General features: G+C 38.9%; 1 protein-coding gene across 2 annotated transcripts in view; it reads left to right on the top strand.

Annotated features, from left to right (window-relative positions):
- Positions 1–20,340, top strand: part of PTGER3 (prostaglandin E receptor 3) — a 160,172-nt gene that overhangs the window by 103,246 nt on the left and 36,586 nt on the right. The window contains exon 3 of one of the 2 annotated variants that reach the window (XM_081145112.1): positions 13,977–14,049. The exons of the other annotated variant lie outside the window; for it this stretch is intronic. Coding sequence (XP_081001238.1) covers positions 13,977–14,048 — 72 coding nt within the window. The 3' untranslated portion in view covers position 14,049. The remainder of the gene's footprint in view (positions 1–13,976; positions 14,050–20,340) is intronic. 2 annotated transcript variants of the gene reach the window in all.

Genomic DNA, 20,340 nt, shown 5'->3' with positions numbered 1-20,340 from the left:
TTGAGTCTTTTAACTATGCTATCTAAGGAATGAAGAATCTAGAAGTCTCAACCTCTACCCCCCCAAACATAAACATCTACAAAATTTCACTTGAACCAATCCAATAAATAAACTATTGATTATGTTATAGTTTTTAAAGGTCACAGGCCAGAAGTGTTTGCTCTTTTGTTTTTCTGTGAAATGATGGAAAAAGTTAGGCATTTCAATGAAGAAGGAAGGGTCTCCTGGATCCTGTAATCAGAGTTCAAAGCTGTGTGGATGTTGAGAAGATGTGAAAATGGCCTATGATTTTGTACCATCTTGTAATTATGTTACCTCCAGAAGAACACCCCAAATCGTTAAAACTTTGAGTTCTTTGATCCATGGCCAACCAGGTCCACCAATATTTCTTAAAGTCTGCACAATGTGTTCAAATCTCAAGGGAATATTAAAGTAATTTTTGATATTACTATAACCTATTTCTTAAGGAATGACATTTTTTCTCTGATCATGATTGTGAATATTTAGGATCATGAAAGTATTAAGAAATTTTATAGCTCTGCTACAAAAAGTAGGGAGTCTCTCTGTCTCCCTGAAGGATCCTTAATAAAAGGTGAAGATAATCTGTTGAAACATGTGCTCTCTGTAGGGGAAATTTCATAGGTGTATATGACTGAGTATGAGAGAAAAGTCAGAAAACAGAGTATTAAAAAAAGAAATACAGTGAGTCATACACCTAAAATATTAGATACAAGCGCCTCTACTCTTGCTGGTTTGATTGTCTCTCTACAGTTCTACCAGCCTGATATTTTGTTCAGCTTAAGCACATTTGGGTTGCAATTTAGAATCATTAATGTTACACCTTTGACATCCTTTTTGGTGGCTTTTGTGATAGCCAATTAGGATCCTACTGCCAGTGCATTGTTTGTGACTTTTTAAAGACCAGTGCTTGTTTGATTGTTTCTTCTGTTTTGTAATTGTCACCTCTTTCTGAGTATTCTCAGCTGAAAGGATGGTTGAAACATCCTTTTAAAGATGTAATTAAGTCTAATGTCTTTTAGATCCATGTATTTCCCTGGGCAAACTTATGTTCTGAATCTTTAAGGTGTATATTCAAAACCACAAACACTCCCAGCTGTCATTCAGCATCCTGGGTATAACTGGTGGGACATGGCATGTGTTGAAGATGAGCTGACAGATCCCACAGCTATGACACTCAGTCAGCCATGTGACTTTAGGCAAAGCACAAATGTTTAGCAGCAGAAAAGACAAATGAGACCACGTTGAGTGTAAAATATTCTTTTGGATTAAAACTGCAGACCTTCATTTTCCTAGAGAAGTGCATCTCTTTTACTGTTTTTAGGTCTTTACAATATCAGTAAGGTTGCTATCATGTTGAAATTGTTATTTATTAGCACTCATTGATGATGATAATGGGTAATGATTATTAAGTGCCCGGTAAAATGCCAGGCAATATACTAATTGCTCTACATGAATTATCTCCAATGATCATTAATTCTATAAAGCTGAACTATTTTTAATGCGCTTACAGATGAAGACATTGAGCTCACAGTTGGTAAGTGGTGAAGTGGGCACTTTAACTCAGTCCTATGAATCTTTTGTACTATTTTCTTATTTTTCAATTACAGTTCACATTCAATACCATTCTGTACAAGTTTCAGACACATGGCAAAGTAGCCAGAAAATCTCACACTTTACAGAGTCGTCCCCTCGCTGCTTCAAGCACCCACCTGGTCCCACACCTATTCACCATGACATTATTAACCACATCCACTTCTCTGTGGCTCTTCTGCCACTACCAATTTCTGCTGCTTAACCCCTTCACCCTTTTCACCCAGCCCTGCAGCCCCTCCCCTCTAACAGCTGTCAGTCTGTTCTCTATGTCTATGAGTCTGTATCTCTTTTGTTTGTTTGTTGATTTCGTTCACTAGATTCCACATGTAAATGAAAGCATGTGGTACTTGTCTTTCTGTCTGAGTTATTTCACTTAGCATAGTACCCTCCAGGTCCATTCATGCTGTCACAAAGGCAAGATTTTATTCTTTTTTTTTATGGCTGAGTCCTCTGATTCTTAATGGATATATTTCCTCGCCAAACCTTCTGCATTAAGAGAGAATAAAGAAAATTAATACTCTTTATGAAAACCTCATTTGACTTGAGGCATTTTTCTTTTCCTTCCTTGTAATAAACTATATGGCACACATGACAGTCAAAGCTATTTTTAAGAGCCTACAACAAACCACCTTTGTCAAGTAGCTACTGATAGGTCTTAATATTTTATTTCACTTGTGGGTTAGTGTTTACACAGACCATCTGATATCGACCTCTTCCCAGCTGCATTTCCTGCCAGCTAAGTACAGTTACCCAATATCCTGTGAGATCTCACACCTCTGGGCCTTCAAATATGCTCTGTCCGGAGCAGCCTTCTTCTGTATTTACTGTATATGAACACCTTTTATGGGGCCTTCTGAGATCCTTTCAGGCAGAAGGACTTGCTCTTCCTCTGCGATGCCATGCCAGTTCATATATATCTTGATTATGCGGTATTTTTAATATTGTGTAACCAATACTAGAGAGTATTAAAAGAGTAATAGGTAATATGTTAAAGAGTTAAAACAGTAAAAAACTGGTCTACAATATAAAGTAAATCTCTCATGCTTGACACCCAGGCCTTTCCTAAGGCAACAACTATTCCTATGATAGTTAACACAAAGAGAAACATATGTACAAGTAGCTCTTTGTGTTTTGCAAGGTTGGAAGCGTAGCAAACACAGTGTTCTGGGTCTTGCTTTGTTTTACCTAACAATAATTTGAACTTCTTTTTATATTAGTATATAAACCTTATTATTCTTAATAATTCTAAATAATTTAATATAACATACCATAATTTACTTAACTGTCCTCCTATGATGACATTTAAACTGTTTCTAGCTGTTCTGAACAGTGTGCAGCAAGTATCCTTGTCTGTATGTTTATACAGAGTGGATAAGAGAATGGGCCTTGAAGTCATATTTCGTGGGTTTGAACCCTGGCTCTGTACTACTAGCTCTTAGAGTTTAAGAGCTAATAGTACAGAGTTAATCAAGTTACTGAACCTCTGCATGCCACAGTTTCCCGTGTGTAAAATGGGAACTTGATAATAATTCCATAGGGTTTTTCTGTGGAAGGAGTTACTGCATGAAAAGAGCTTTAATGCCTAGTATATAGTAAGTACTTAGTGGTATTTACTACTATTATTATAAATATCATATGTCTCTGGGCACATGTTTGAGTAGATAAATTTCTGGGTATAATTCTTGGGGCAAACGGTATGTGCATTTACAGTTTTTACAGGTACCCACCTTAAGTGAGTTCCTTTAAAAGCAGATTCTGAAATAAGGATCCAAATACAAATAGTTTTTTTAAGTAGTGAAGGAAAACCGAATAGAGGAGTGGGAGAGTGAGACAGGGAAGGAAGGTAGCCAATATGGATGTACTATCAAGCCCGTCACCACTTTGGGTACCTGAAGCTCAGTCCTGCTGAAACTCTAGGAATCAGTATTGACACCAGCCTCAGAGTTATCCATCCTACTCAGGGGGTGAGGGAGCAGCTGTTGACACACTGACTCCTGCCTTGACAGGTCAATCATTGTCCAAGGGCCACTGTACAATCCTGGGAGCAGTGACACCCAAGTGCAGAGGCTCTGCCTTGGGTTCTTGTCATAATGGGATTATCTGTAGATAATTTTTTAAAAGTAACAAAGTTCACAAAAAATCATTCTAATTTTATCATCATGATGTGCTGAGAATTCTCTGTAACTTTAGTTATAAACTACCATCCTAGGGGTCACCCCTTGACTTGCTTCCCTGCCCACTGCCTGGGAGGTATTAATCCCCCAACATTTATGGCCTATTTCACAGGCAAGCACAGCAGGTTTCATTGGCCGGAGAAGGAAAGAAATGCAGGTGCCGACTGCTGGAAGCCTGGTGAGCGTGAACTAATGGGCAAGGAAGAGAGGTTATGGTCAGGGTATCAGCAGCATCTGCTACAGTTAACCTGCCCCAGGGAGACCATTTACGCACATTCCTGCCCATTTGTAGTGCTGGAAGTGTTGCCCATAGTAGTGAGAATTTCTCCTCACTACCGTCTTTCATGACCACCCTTGAGTGGAGCTGTGTTGCATAGCAGTCCATTGTCAGCTCACGTGATATGTATTGAGCCAATCCATCTGTGAATCAGACCTGGGTTTTATTCTTTTCTGACAACTGGTTAAGGGAACTCTGTGAAGTCATAGGTACAACCTGAGAGAGAGACATTGGCTTAACCAGTTAGGTAATATGGAGGGCTGGGCTGCCAGTTCATGTCATTTAGTTAGTTGTCCCCCCCGGACATGCTCATGCCTGATCACAAATGTCCCATTCGTTGTACAATGGGTTACTGCCATGCCCATCCCACCTAAAGACTTGGAGGGTCTGCCAATAACCAGCTCATGATGATCAGCTCTGGTGATATAGTCACCTGATGTCCCATGATCAGACTCAGTTTCTAGTAGGTCCAGTAGAAAGCCAAGAGCTGCCTTTTGAATGATAAACAGTCCTTTGACACTTTCTGGCTTTCGCATCAGGTCCTGATTGGTAATTGAGCCTGTCATGCGTTTTTTTTCTAAGTATACTTATGACACTAACCAGCCAACTCCACTCTCCTCCTAATTCCCATTATCTGCTTATCTCTTATATTCTAAAGATATTGCATAAGCCAGCACATGGTCTTCATCCCATATCACAACCCATTTTAGTAAGTGTTGATGACATTTGGAAGTCAGGCCAGCACACACTGAAATGTACTGGCATGAGGATACAGCCGAGATGCCAGCAGCTTCTGCCACACTGTCACTCACTTTTCCCTTTACATTCCCACAAACAATATGTGAGATGGCTGTTTTTATGCATCCTTACCACCTCGGTACATTATCTAATGCTTGGTCTTTACTAATCTTGGCTCTTTAAAATGGGACCTCATTGTTTTATGTGCATTTGTTTGTTGTGAAGTTATGTATAATTTTACACATACGAAAAAAGCCATTGATACGTCTTTCACCATAAAAAAATTGGCAACCCATTTTTTACATGCTTTGTCCATTTTTCTGTCCGGTTGTTGATTTCTTCTGTAATGATTTGTTAAAATCCTATGGCAAGGAAATTAGCCTTTTATCAATTGACCTGTAAATTCTGTCCCATTTTCATATTTATACTTTTTTGGTTGTTTATGGTATCTCTTGTTTTCCTGGAAAAAATTTTTTATAGAGATAGTTTTAATCTTTTATTTAATGTTTCTGTGTTTAATTACTTGCTTATAAAGATCTCATTACTTAAAATGTAAAAATAATTCTTTTTTTTCTTTACTTATTTTAATTGTTGTATTTTAATTATTTACATCTGTTATTATCTCTCTTTCTAGACTTTAACATCCTAAAATCAAGTATCCAGGACATAGAAAATTTAAGTGAATGAGTTTCCTCCCTTCCTCATCCTCTTCTTTTTTTAAAAAAAAAAAAAATTTTATTTTTGTTTAAAATATTACAGATGTCCCTTTTTCTCCCCAATGACCCGTTCCACCCCATCCCTTCCCCCTCCCCAGTCCCTCTCCCCATCATTGTCCGTGTCCTTGGGTTGTGCATATATGCATATAAATTCTTTGGTTACTCTCTCTCCCTCCACCCACCCTCCTCCATCCCTCTGACATTCGTCAGTCTCATCTATGCTTCCATGTCATTGAATCTATTCTGTTCATCAGTTTATTAAGTTCTTTAGATTCTTTTCTATCTTATGTAGCTTTCTAACCACAGTTCCTACCAAGATGCCTATAGTAGGTGCTCAATTAATTCTTGCTTACTTCAAAAATGGACCATTTACATGGACTTACCTATATCCTTAAATAAATTTCTAACCACAGTTCCTACCAATTCCTATAGTAGGTGCTCAATCCTTTCTTACTTCAAAAATGGACCATTTACATGGACTTACCTATATTCTTAAATAAATTTCCTTTTTAGAACCGTTTTAAATTTGCAGAAATATTGTGAAGATGGTAAGAGAGTTTCCATACCTCACATCCAGTTTCTCCTGTTACTAATAGCTCTAAATTAGTACAGCACACCTGTTACAATTAATGAACCAATATTGATATGTTATAATTAACTGAAGCCTGTAATTTATTCAGATTTCCTTAGTTTTTACCTAATGCCCTGTTTCTGTTCCAGAACCCCATCTAGGATATCACATTGTATTTAGTCACCATATCTCCTTAAGTTCTTTTAGACTGTGACTTTTCTTGAATGTTCCTTGCTTCTAATAATGCTGACAGTTTTTAGGGGTACCAGCCGGCATTTTGCAGGATTTTCCTCTATTAGGAATTGTCTGATGTTTTAGTCATGATTGAACTGGGATTATGGGTTCCTAAGAGAAGACCACAGATCCTAAGAGAAGATCACATCATGCTGAGAGCACATTCTAGCAACATGATTTATCATGGTTGGTGTTGACCTTGATCAGCTGGCTGAGGCAGCATTTGTAACTGTGAAGATACTCTTTGTGATGGTAAATTTTATGCATCAGCTTGACTGGGCTAAAGGATGTCCAGAGGGCTAGTAAAACATTATTTCAGGGTGTATCTGCGATGCTGTTTCCAGAAAAGATCAACATTCCAGTCATTAGGCTTAAAGATCTGCCCTCACCAATGTGGGTGGGTACCATCCAATCCTTTGAGTCCAAACAAAAGGAACAAGCAGAAGAAGGGCAGATTGTCTCTCTTTTTGAGCTGGAACATCTGCCTTCTTCTGCTCTTGGACATCAGGCCTCCTAAGTCTTGGGCCTTTGGACTCTGGATTATACCAGCAGGGCCCCAGTTCTCAGGCCTTTGACCTCAGACTAGGAGTTACACCATTGGCTCCCCTGGTTCTGAGGCCTTCAGTCTTGGACTGAATTATACCATTTGCTTTCCTGGTTCTCCAGTTTGCAGAGGGCAGATTGTGGGGCTTCTTTGCCTTTATAACCATGTGAGTCAATTCCTATGGTAGATACTCTCTTATATACCAATATCTATATCTGTATTTATCTATCTATCCTATTGGCTCTTTTTCTTTGAATAATCCTAATACACATTCTTTTTTCTCCTTCCTATACTGCATTATCTGGGAGAAAGTCACTATACACAACCCACAACTTAAGGAGTGGGGAGTTGTGCTCCACCTCCTTGAGGATGGAGGATCTGTGTATTTGGAATTCTTCTGCATGGAAGATTTGTCTGTTTTCCCCTTTTATTTATTTATTCAATAATTTGTTCATATCAATATAGACTCAGATATTTGTCTTATACTTTGGGTTGTAATCTAATATTATTTCATTTATTTTGTTGCTCAAAATGTTCCTTTGGCCATTAGGAACTCTTTCAGTTGGCTGCTGTGTTCCATAGACATCTCCTATGATTGTGTGTTTTCTTTTGTTTTGTTATTTTTTCTTAGTTTCTGCCACTCCAAGATGTTCAAGATATTTCCCGTCCCAGTCCTAGAATCAGCCTTTTCTCTGAGGAGTCCTGGTTCCTTTTATTGGAAAACAGTATTAGAAAGGAAGATCTGGGCTTTAGATATGCCTCTTACTATCAGGGTTGGACCTACTTTTTAAGCAGATAGCCCAAACCAATACAATATTGTTTACTTAATAAATAAGTTTATAATGCAATTCAGTGTGCCATCTTGTGCTTGAATTATGAGTTTAGTCTGATAGAAATAACCTCTGGCAATCAGTATTCCTTGAATGGGTTTTTACATAAGCTCAAGTATTCTCTACTTGGCTACAATTACAAATTAAAAGTATGCATCCCCAAGGTTTTTATACTACATCCAATTATGGTGCAAAGCTTTTTAGAGCTGTATAAGTGTGTTCTGAAACTGATTGTGCATTTCTAAGAGAAAGAAGCACCTTTCTGAGATTCAGCAGCTCTGATTCTTTCAGACTTAGAGAATAAAGATAAAAATGCCAGCTTAGATCCTGAAATGCCTTTCAATGTAAAAAAGTTTTTCTATAACTAAAATAAGAATAACCACAAAATCTGTGACTATCACCCCATCTTGTTACCAATTTTTTAACATCTCCACTATTGGTGAGCAGAGTGACAATTGCTCAGTACAGGTCACTAAACATTCAATGACCATAAATGTCCTTGGCAGTGAAAATGCTGTCTTGTGACTCTAATCTATTCTGACTTGCTAAACACAGGAAACATTTGGCACTTTCCTAGGGCATTGATTAATGAGGAAACACTTGGTTTCACAGTTAATGTGAATTATTATAACCTCTGGGAACCTATTAGTTTTATAAGATACCAATTCTGTGTAATGATTGCATTTTTGGTGTCTGCATCTCCATATGACTTCACTTCAATTTGAGAAATGCAACTTGGAGCTAATTTTTGGAAATACACATCATGTGCTAAATGCAACTCTCTCCTCCCTTTCTTTCCTTTTGGCTTCCGTTGACTTTATTAAAGTAAAAAGGACAAGGGAGGTCAAACTAACATGAACTGATTAACCAATTTGTACATACATTTAATTCAATTCTTACAACAGCATTAAGAGCTAAGCATTATTATGCCTATTTTAAAGCTAAAGAAACAGCTTTGAAGACGTTAAGTAATGTGCTCAATATCACACAATTTATAAGGTAGCAATTTATAAAGTTGCAAAATTTATGCTTAGATAATTTGACCCCAGAGCTCACCTTTTCTCACTCCAGCAAGGGCTCTCAGAACTGGCAGCATGTATAGAAATGATTTAAGATGATTTTTAAAAATACCGATGCCTAAAGTTCACTCTAAGAGATTCTGGCTTAATAATTCCAGGGAAGAATCGAGGTCTCAGCAAGCTTTAAAAGTTTCCCAGCTGATACTAATGAGCAATTTAGGTCTGCACACCATTCGGCTCTCACTCTCATAATTATATCTGGCATTAAAGGAGTGTCATTACAACTTTTAAAGTAGGCTTTTTAAAAATACGTAGCTCATTTAATCCTTAAACCAACCCAGTCATGGATTATTGTGCCCACTTCATAGAATAGGAAACAGAGACACAGATTTAAAAGTCTTAGTTGATATTACAGAGGCATTAGCTGAAACCCAAGAAAACTTGAAGAGGGCCACCCTACTGTTTTTTAGCCTCATTTAGAATTTCCTAATCTTGGTTCCTTTTGGATTCCTCTCCCTTTTCCTCCTCTGTCCTCAAGTTACTTGGATGCCCGCTGAAGCTATCAACTATAGGTGGACGGACAGGAGTGATGTCTGGGAGGACCATGATTCATTACTAAAGCAACAGAGGTTAGTAGCAAAAACAGAGTTGAAGATAGAAATATGATACCTTAAGAAAGTGCTTTTATTTCATTGAATCTCAGTTCAACAATTAAATGGGGAAAATAGCACTATCTCACTGTTTTATGATGAAAACAAGATAAGATAGTGTGTATAAAGGGATTTCTAAATTGAAAAGCATCATACTTTATGTAGTCAATGTTATTCTATTTGTAATGATTAATTTTGAAGTGTTGTATTGGTTTCCCAGAGCTTCTACAATAAATTAACTCAACCTAGGTAATTGAAAACTACAGAAAATTATTCTCTTCCACTTCTGGAAACTAGAAGTCTGAAATTAAGGTGACAACCCACCTCTAAGAGAGAACCCTATTCCAGCTTCTAAAGGCTGTTGGCATTCCTTGGGGTTCGTTGGCTTGTAGCCACATCACCCTAATCTCTGCCTATCTTCCAATCACCTTATCTCCTGTGTCTGTCTCAAACATACCTATACCTTTCTTTTATAAGAATATTTTCACTGGATTTAGACCTACCTGGACAATCCAGCATAATTTTCTCATCTCAAAATCCTTAACTTACTGACATCTACAAAGAACCTTTTTCCAATTAAGGTAACACTCACAGGTTTCAGGAATTAAGATACAAGTATATCTATTGGAGGGGCCACCATTCAGCCCACTGCAAATATTACAAGTATTTCTCTTTCCTTAAACTTAATTTGCCACCCTCTGATTTATTAGCTGTCACTTGTCAATAAATTTAAGTGCCAAATATTTTTAAATGGTAAATAAGATCTCCAGTCCACAGGTCAGCTCTGCTTCGTCCCCCAAACAACTACACAAAACTTTCTACCATTTCCAGAATATTCCCCACACGTTTCTACCCCTGATTTTTTTTTTTAATCCTCATTTGAGGATATTTTTTCTGTTGCTTTTCAGAGAGAGGAAGGGGGAGAGAGAGAGAGAAACATCAATATGAGAGACACATCAATTGGTTGCCTCCCACACGCACCCCGATCAGGGCTGGGATGAAGCCTGCAACCAGGGTATGCGCCCTTGGCCAGAATCGAATCCTGGGCCCTTCAGTCTGTGGGTCTACACTCTAACCACTGAGCCAGACCAGGTAGGGCTAGCCCTGACTGTTAATATATGCCATTACTGTTGCTTGCCTTCCCTCTCTGGAATTCATCACTGTTTTCATCGTCTTCTGTGAAGTATTTACTGAACATCAAAAAAACACTACTTTTCTTTCTAAATCTGCTAGAATTCTTGGCTCTCTACCTTTGGTTCTAGCACGAACCACAGGTTGAACTTTACCATTGTAGCTGAACACTTGTTTGCTTTCCCACTAGACTGAGCTTTGCTTTGGTTATGTCTTCAGGATACAGATGGTGACATTCATTTTTGTACTGCCCACTGTATGAGACTCAGAACCAGGCACATGGTAGGTTCTCAGAAAAGCTTGGTGAATCACAGGGAGCAACTGAGCACTGCTCTCAGCTTCATCCAGCCCACTGCTGTGGGACAGCAAGGGCCTGGAGATTTATTCTCCTTCCAGTGGTGCAAATTCTACTGGTGCATCGTCTTATTCTCTTTACTTGGAAATGTTATTATTACTATATTTAGAAAATTTGACTTCTGGGCCCCTTTCTCATGTGGTCATCTTTGTGGTGATCAATTTATGTATGTGCTAGAATTTTATTCTATGAAAGCACTTTTCCTTAGATGGAGAACATTTTACTCAATCTGAGTCTATAGCTTTACTATTGATGGTAACTGATAGTTCTTACATCATCTTACTTAAATTGACACTTTGAGTGAGGGAAGGGAAGGCATACAGAGGCTGTGTGGGTCTCTGTTCTCTCCTCAGACCTCAGCTCTGTGCTTGGATTTAGGTTTCACCTTTTTGAAGTTCCATATATTTGTTTTACTCTTTATTTGCCCCCATCCCCTTTTCAGCCTTGGATTCAAAATCCAAAGTTAGGCTTTGGAAAGAGTCAACAATAGGTTGAATAGTGACCCATTTCCTGAAAACTGCCGATTTCATATATGGTAGGGACACACTTGCCTTCACAATGTTTTAAAAGATTTTCCTTTTGAAGTGTACACTTCCCTATTCAATTCTTCTATATTGAATAGACATACACGCATGCTTCCTGGACCACAAATTCCTTTAAGTTAGAAACTGCCTGTTGTCCATCTCTGTAGTAACAGTGCCAGAACAGTGTCTGGCACATAGCACAGTGTCTGGCACATAATAAGTTGTCCAAAAAAGGTTGATAAATCAATGAATGCAAATATTCATCTTGGGAGCTGGCAAAACAACAATGACTACCTCTATTTCTCTTTGCAGCTATTATACCTACTCAATTTTGTGATGGCATTTATTGAAATAATCTGTCTCTTTTTTTCCAACAAAACACCTAGAGAAGCTCAAAGAAACTCTTGGTTGAAACCAACATATTTCACAGTTCCTGCTCTGCACGACACATCTCCATAAAATAGCAATACTGAAGACAACTATTCCCCCAGGCCTACTTTGGGAATTTAAAGTCCACTCTCTCTTGTGTCTACAGAGATCTGACTAACAAGACAGAAGGCCAAAAGCAGTCCTCTCATGAAATCAACATCTGCCAGGGTCCCGAGTTTCAGCTGTAGCACTTAAGCCTCTAAACTTGGGGTAAGATCTCTGGGGACATCCCAGAAAAGATTTGTAAATATTTTCCCAGGGAGTTGGGCATTAGTGTCATCCCATATGTTACTGTTTCTCCCAAGAAGAGCCCATTCAAGCTTCATGAAACTATAACTCCTGGTATATACCTTCATAGTCTCTACACTATTCTTGTTTCCTCCCACTGGTCCAACATATAGACTCACAATAAATTGTCAAATGTCAAAACAATCAAGTCCAGATCACCACCACTTTTTCACTTGGGCTTGGAAAGGTTTATCCAAGATTAACTTGGTTATGTATTACAATCACCACCTAGTGCGAACCTGACATCCTTCATGGAGTAAAGTACCATATGGCAGTGGTCTTCTGAAGGCTGTGTTTGCATTTCTCACTCTCCCTCTATTGCCTTAAAATAGAAATACAGAGCTGAAAGGCAATTCCCATATTAATGTATACACAAACCACATGCATTACATTTCATGTCTCACCTTGGACAGGAAACAAACAGGATCTTAAAAGAAATGCTTAACTCATTGGGTTCACAGTCTCTTTCCTCCCTCAATTCATCAATTATATACAATTACAATATAAAATTGTTCACAAAAGGGATATAAAAGCACTTTGAAGTACCCTCTGGTGGTTCAATCTACATTTCCCATCACTCAGTTAAAGCTGTGGACACTCAGTCATTGGCTTCTGCACAATAAAAGAGGCTAACACTCAGAGTAATACAAAGCGGTCATCCGTCAAGGTCCAGCCATGTTGTACATACAACAGAAGGCATCTCCTTCCCCTCAACACCAGCAGCCTGCCGGACCGCAGACAACAAAATACCGTGTGTGATAGCAGCTTGAGGTTTGGCAGTGACCCAGCAGAGAAACAGGGAAAGAGGTCTGTAAGATAAGAAATAAAATTAAAGTTAATCTGAAATAGGCGTTGTAGCTAAAGAAACATGCTAAAGGAAGTTAGGGAGAAAATTGGTAGCTTTAGGTTATTTTTTTTGCAATCCAAGGCTACATCTCCATGGGAGATGTGGCTCCCACTGAGATGTGCGTGAGGTGTCCTCAGAGTCCCTACCACTCAAAGATCACTTCAGATGGGCTCAAAATTTCTACCATTAGGGTCACTGCATCTAGAAAGTCTGTTGAAATGTTTAAGGTCATATCAAATCATTGATGTAGTAAAATTACACCCCCAAAACAATTGGTGTGAACTGTATGTATTTTCTCTTCTGGGTTATTTTTTCAGCTTTGTTTTTTCTTCAGTCTTACATCTGCATCCCTTACTTTAGGTCCTTAGCCATTTTCACAGAGTTATAGCAATAACCTTACAAACTGATTTTTGTTTCTACCATATTCCTCTGCAACTTATCTTTTACACTACAGCTAGCATAAACCCAGATTGGGCCCTGGTACTTCCTTGCTTAAAACTCTCATGCTCCCCATTGCTTGCAGGGTAACATCCAGGCAAAAGCATAAAAACCCTTTATAATCTGGCCTGTGCTTATCTCTTCCTACCCCCTCAACCCTTCAGAACTTCTTGCACTAGCTCCAAAGGCCTCTCTGTCTTTTTTCATGTCACTTGTCATCCTTCAGCCTGGGAGACTCCTCTCCTCTCCCAAGGCTGACCAATTTCCATTCATCCTTTGAGATTCAGCCTGGGTGCCACTTCCTTCAGGAAGGCTTCTTCTACTATAACTGTATTATATGCACTGCGGGTTACCATAGCATCTGCTTTCCTCCTTTCATTACAACTAATCACATTGCATCCCAATTGTGGGTATAATTATATCCCCACTAAACAGTAAGCAATGTGAAAGCAAAGACTATCCCCAGTATCTAGTGTCACATGCTACATATAGAGCCGGTGTATAGTAAACATTCCTTGATTGAATGTACATGCTCTTACTGGGCTATATTCATCTTTGGGCATTTTCACATGTATTATGTCTTTTTAATCTTTTCAGCAACAAATCCAACCCTGTCCTTTTATACAAGGATGGTCCAATTCTTGGAGAAGTCTTCAAGGAGCAGGCTGAGGTAGGTGAATATTATTATATGAGATAATTTAAGGAGAGAGAGAATGATGAGATGGGGAGCAGCCGATGAAAGGAAAGATAATAGACAGACAGAAAGGGAGACTTTAAGATATTTATTAATAATGTTATAATAAAATAGCTCTCTCCTTATATGAAATTTTATATGGGAAATGGAACATGAGATGGTATTATTGTATTGTGTTAACTATATAATAGGTTCACTATTCTATGTGCTTTCATTCATTAACTCATCTAATCCTCAAAAACACTCCAGGAGATAAGTACCATTATTATCTTCATTTAACTGATGAGAAAACTGAGGCACAGAGAAGTAATTTTCTAAGGCACATAGCTAGTAAGTGGCACAGTAATATTACAAACCTAAGCAGTCAGAAACCAAGACACTATACTCATAACCACATCACTCTACTAGTTCCTTTTGCAGGATGCAGTTAAAACGCAGAGGGGTAAATACTTGAACAAGCTACAAAGGTTTCACGGACACTGATGGCAGACTGCTGATCAGGGAAGGCTTCACTCAGGAGGTGAGGAATGACCACATCTTAGAGGAGTAGGAATCAGCCTGGTCTGGAGCAGTACTCATGGCTGTATGTCAAGGGAAAGAGAGAAAGGGAGCAACAGGAGGACTAGGATGGCAGCAACGTGGGTTGTCTGAGTCTACACTCAGTAGTGTTGCCTTAGGTTTTCCAGCAAGGGTGTGGGCAGGGATCGGGGCAGGGGAATCTGCTTTGATAAAACTAGAGTAGCCCTCGTATGAGTAAGCCTGGCCACAGGCCTCAGCTGGCACCCCCAAGAGCCAGGACTGGGTTGCTTGAGAGACACTAAGTATACACCATCAGGGTAAGAAATATCTGTAGACAGCATCTTACGGCCACCCTCTTTTCCCGTCAATGAGGACATGAAGGTTCAAATAGATTAAGTGATGTAACAGAGATTGTACAGCTCCTTAGCAGCAGGGTTAGGACTAGATTAGGAGATACGGGATTTTCCTTTGAGGAACTGATGATCTTTCAGGGAGGTGAAAATCAAGTACGGAAACACACTGGTTCAAAAAGAGCACAGCATTTCAATAAATGCAAAACAAACCAACAGAAGCTGCCCAATTTAAAACCTAAGTGCTGAAGGCTTGGCTGAGTAAAGATGGAAACCAGGAAGTCTGAAGGTCTTCCTGGAGCAGGTTAGTTTTTAACCAGGTTTTTGTGAGGTGAGGGACTTTGACTGGAGGCAAGGAGGGGTTGGGAGAAAAGAGCTCCTGAATGAAGGGCATGTCTTATGATACCGTGGTGTGTATATACTAGTTTGGTAGGTTTTATGGGTAGGCAGCTGATATAGTGAAGAGAGCAGAGATGTGGGAGTCATTTAGAACTGAGGTCAAGCTGCTGCATTCCTCAGCTGTTGGGACCATGGACAAGTTCAATTATTGGACCTAAGAGTTCTCATCTATAAAATGAGGAAGAGTGTCTTGTTATTATAATTATAATCATTTTGTGAAAATCTAATACACAGCAGGGACTGATATCCCTGGGTCTCCTCTTTCTTTACTAGTTATTGAATAATGTATGAGTGAATAATCGAGTGGGTGAATGCCCAGTTAGATTTTTTCAAACCCATCTGAGCAATGGAAATGTGGCACTTACCAGTGGGCTCTAGTACGGTGTGTTAAAACACTCCTCACTGTCCCTAGTCTCTTCTGATGTAGCTTGCCTAGGAGGAGAAAGGAAAGCAGAAAGAGTTCCCAAGACCAATAGGGGTGAGGGCTGGTTGATAAACCAAATAGAAAAAGGAATAGGTGACTTTGGGCAGCTATTTATAACCTTATAAAAACATGCACCTTCATCAGGTTCATGGGCAGAGGAGTCTTTGAGCCTATACTCTATATCCAAAGTGTCTGGAGTTTTACTTCTATTCAAACTTTAGGGGAAAAAATTCAGAATCCTTGTTTAGGGTTTCCATCCATGCAGTGAGATAGTTTCTCAGGTTTGGCTCTGAAACACCGAAATGTTAGTACTGTTTGTACTATGTCATCTGCAGGAGAATTGGGAAGGTTCCAATCCTACAGGTACCCTGATGACTCAACAGAAAAACACGAAAAACAGATTCCACAGTGTAAAATATTATAAAATCACAGGGTTGGATGGAATCTTAAGATCATTCAGTTTAAGGGTTCCCAGGCTTTAGGATTTTAAGAACTAATAAAATTTCAGAAAGCAAAACAAAAACAGGGGATTGACCTAGGTTGGATGTGATAGTTTCCTAGGGCTGCCATTACAAACAACCACAAACTAGAAACCTTAAACAACAGAGAGTTATAATCTCACAATTCTGGAGACTAGAAGTCTGAGGTCAAGGTGTTGCCACATTTGTTTATTTCTGAAGCCACTGGGAGAGAATATGTTTCATAGTTCTCTGTTAGCTTCTGGTGATTTGCTGTCATTCTTTGGCATCCCTTGGCTTGTAGATGGCATTCTCTCAACGTCTCTACCCATCTTCCATTGGTCCAAATTTCCTGTATCCAAATTTTCTCTTTTTATAAAGAAACAGTCATATTGGACTCAGGCCTTCCCCAATGCATTCTTCTTAACTTGATCATCTAGAAAAACTCTATTTTCAAATATAATCACATTCACAGGTACCTGGGATTAGGACTTCAACATCTTTTGGCAGGACTAAATTCAGCCCATAACAATGGCCAAGTCATAATTCAGTTAAGGAAGAACATTTTTTTAAAAACTGCAGCTTACTATCTTCATAATTTCAAAAAGAATGTATTTTAGCATCAAAAATTTTAGGGATGTTATATGTTATCATCTCACTGCAAAGGGCAGCCTTTCCCAAAAAGTGCACTGCACCCTTACACTGAGCATGGACTGCATTGCTTTTGCTTCGTAATCTTACTCTAGGTTGAGCAGGATTTTGTCACAGATCAGTGGGGATCTATGGGATATGTTTTCTTTGGTTCACTTGGTCTAGTACAACTGTTTGACCACTGCCGAAACTCCCTCTGTATGCAAACAAAACAGATTATCAAGAGGTTATACTATTCACTTGATATCACACTTCAGTATCTGAATTTATGTGAGACCCAGATCCTTTCTTGTTCCCTGTATTTTCTTGCTCAAGTATGCTATGGGTTGTTTCTATGAAACTTGTTTTTGTGAAATCTCACTCCAGGGATTGAGCAGAGCATTCTAAAACGTCTTTGCAGCCTCTGAAATCCAAATTTCAGCTTTGTGTCTCCCAACCCCATTTATAAAGTGATGCTGATTTAATCATCCCTTACACTGGATTTTGTGCAAATGATTTTGAGTTTGTACAAAATGAGGAGTAACAACTATTCAAAGGGGATGATTGGTCATCAACAACCAGCTGAATTCTAGGGCCACTTTTCTCTTATTTGGGGGCAGAGACAAGTTTGCTTGAACCTTCAGAATGCTAACCACATTGACCTTGGGTTCTCAGAGTTGATATCCATATCCAGCAACTACTTGCCCAGAAAGCCTTATACACACAGAGGGTGGATTATCAACTGCAAAGTAATTTTGGGAAAATAAAAGAAAGCTGGGAAACGATTGTGGCTTTCATGTTATCTGGTCATTTCTCCTATATGTATTTTTTTTTCTTTCTTTTCACAATCATATCCTCTCACTACTGGTGCTATGAATGCAGTCAGAGGTGAAATATTAAGAGAAAACCTTTAAGGAGGCAAAAATAAGGGACTATTTTAAGTCATGCTGTAGGTGGAAAGATTGGGCGAGGTGATTTGACTTCTACCTCTACCACTTTATAGGGCACAGTGTTTACACTCCTTGAGTCTCAGTTTCATCATTTATAAAATGGAATTAATAACATCTACTCCATAAGCAGTTGTAAGGATTAGCACATCTCCGGTGGGGATAGGGGTGGTGTTCAGGGAAGACTTTCAAGAAGCAAAGAGTAAACTTAATGTGTTTTTGCCTAAAGGTGAGACTTAGTCCAAATGCTACCAGAATTGTGGTTCATGCTAGCACCTAATTTTTTAAAAATTGAATTTTCTTCCCCGAGTTTAGCAATTATGCAACATATTATTTGAAAGAAATGATGAGTCCTTCAACAAGAGTAGAATATAATGCTTCAGTATCAAGAAGATACTGAAATGAGTAAAGCTGTTCAAGGTCTCATAAGAAACTGGGAACTGAATGTACTTTTCTGGCAGACTTTCAGGTTCAAATTGCCATTTGGTATTTAACAGAGTTAAACTGATGATTATCACAAAACTACGTAAGAAATCAAATTTATCAGGCCCTTTAAAAAGTTACTTTCCATTCTGACCAGAAGCAAAATATGCTTCTTGGTATTTGTAATTTTATTTTGAATAAGGCAAAAGATGTGCATATATTTTACTGTTAGATGTGGATTAAAATTTTTTATTTGAAGAATGAAGTTGCTGGATTAAAGAAAATGTTAAATAGGATTTGGTGAATGTAGAAGATATAATAAAATTTCAGGGAAGCTACCAACAAATGAACTTTCTCTGTTGCTTTTATTTCTAACAGCAAATGTACTTTTTAAAAATATTTATTTATTTATTTATTTATTATTTTTTTATTTTAAAAAATTTATTGAATTTGTTGGGGTGACATTGGTTAATAAAATTATACAGGTTTCAGGTACACAATTCTACAGCACACCATCTGTACACTGTATTGCGTGTGTACCACCCCAAGTCAAGCCTCCTTCCGTCACCATTTATCCCCCTTTACTGTCTTCTACCTCCCCCAGCCCCTCTCCCTCTGATCAGCTTACTGTTGTCTGAGTTTATGAGTTTGTTTGTTTTCCTTTGCTTAATCCCTTCACCTTTTTCACCCAGAGCAAATGTATTTTTGACTGAAACATTTGGAGAATTTCATTTTGGCAGCAGTTGTTGAAGGAATTTTCCCTGACTTATTTGAACATCTTGTCTAATGAAAACTTATCCATTCACAGAAAAGTCCTGACTACTCAAGGTAGAGTTTTTAGTCTTGTAAAAGGCATTTCACATTCCTGCATGAGCACTGATTCTAATTAAAATAATGTTACTCTCTCTGATCCTGTCATCTAACTGGTCAAGGCAGATAGATACTGGGGGAAGTCATGGTGAGAGAGCCTCGCGGGAAATGACAGTGTCACAAGGGAAGATGCGCGCTTAGCAGAGCAACCAAGGCCCTCCGCTGCAATTCCAGCACATTGTGTTCTGGCCACCATGGCCAGAAGAATACACCTAAGGAACTAACAGTAAAGGTAGAACAAGATCCCTACTGTACAGGACAAGAGCCTGACAAGCCAGCCCAATAATCACAGCCCCCCCCTGAGTTCTTATAGAAAAAACAAACCAGTCACGCTCCGGCCAAGCATAACCCCATTATTCGTTTTAAGACATTGTGTTTAAATCGTCCCTTTTATGTTGCTAAAGGTCCCCCTTGTTTCCTGTAACAAAAGCTGACAACCTAACAAATTCTTGGAAACAGCTTCACAGCAGTGCCTTTGTGGTTACTGAGCATAAAGTGAGAGAACTGAGGGTCAGGGCTGCAGTTCGGCTCTCACATGGGTGAGAAGCTGCAGCTGTAGCCTCTGGCAGCTAATACAGGCTCCAAAATTCAAACACAAACTCTGGTGGTCGCCTGTCGCAGGTCCCCCCAGAACAATTGGCCTTGTGCCGGTGCCTTTCTCACGCCTCTGTCCCACAGCTGGAACAGGAGACCATGTGCTGTGGGAGAAGGCGTCAGGCTATTCTAGATTTAAAACTCAGTGCTGCCACTAACTTAGCTGCATAACTGGACAGGAGCCTTAGTTTCTCTGAGCCTCAGCTTCCTCTGTACCAGGAGGAAACCAGTTATCTATGTCATGTGGATTATTAAGAAAATTAACTTTAGTAATACAAGGTGACTGGCGTATTATGGGTACCTACCCTCAAACTACATGAGGAGGACAGTGATCTGGGAAACTTTGAATTTGGAACTAATAAACTAGATCCAAGCTGAGCTGTTTAGTTTTTGTTCTTAGTTTAGCTCTAGTTTGTACTTAGGGGTAATTGAACATAAATAAAACAGAACCTTGTGTCTGCTTTCTAGGAGCTAATCACTTAATCACAGGAAGCACATAGATAAAATATTATTTAATATATATTTTAAGACTGTCTGTGGGTATGGAATTCTGCTATTTGCTGGAAAGATGCAAAGGCAAATTAAAAAATGGTCCCATTCTTGTGGAGGGTAACATTTGGCGGGGAGAAAGACAGAGAGCAGGGTTATGTTTA

Source organism: Miniopterus schreibersii (assembly GCF_964146895.1).
Source record: "Miniopterus schreibersii genome assembly, chromosome: 8".
NCBI lineage: Eukaryota > Metazoa > Chordata > Mammalia > Chiroptera > Miniopteridae > Miniopterus > Miniopterus schreibersii.
The sequence above is the reverse complement of the archived record's forward strand: the minus strand, read 5'-3'. Positions and strand labels throughout refer to the sequence as shown.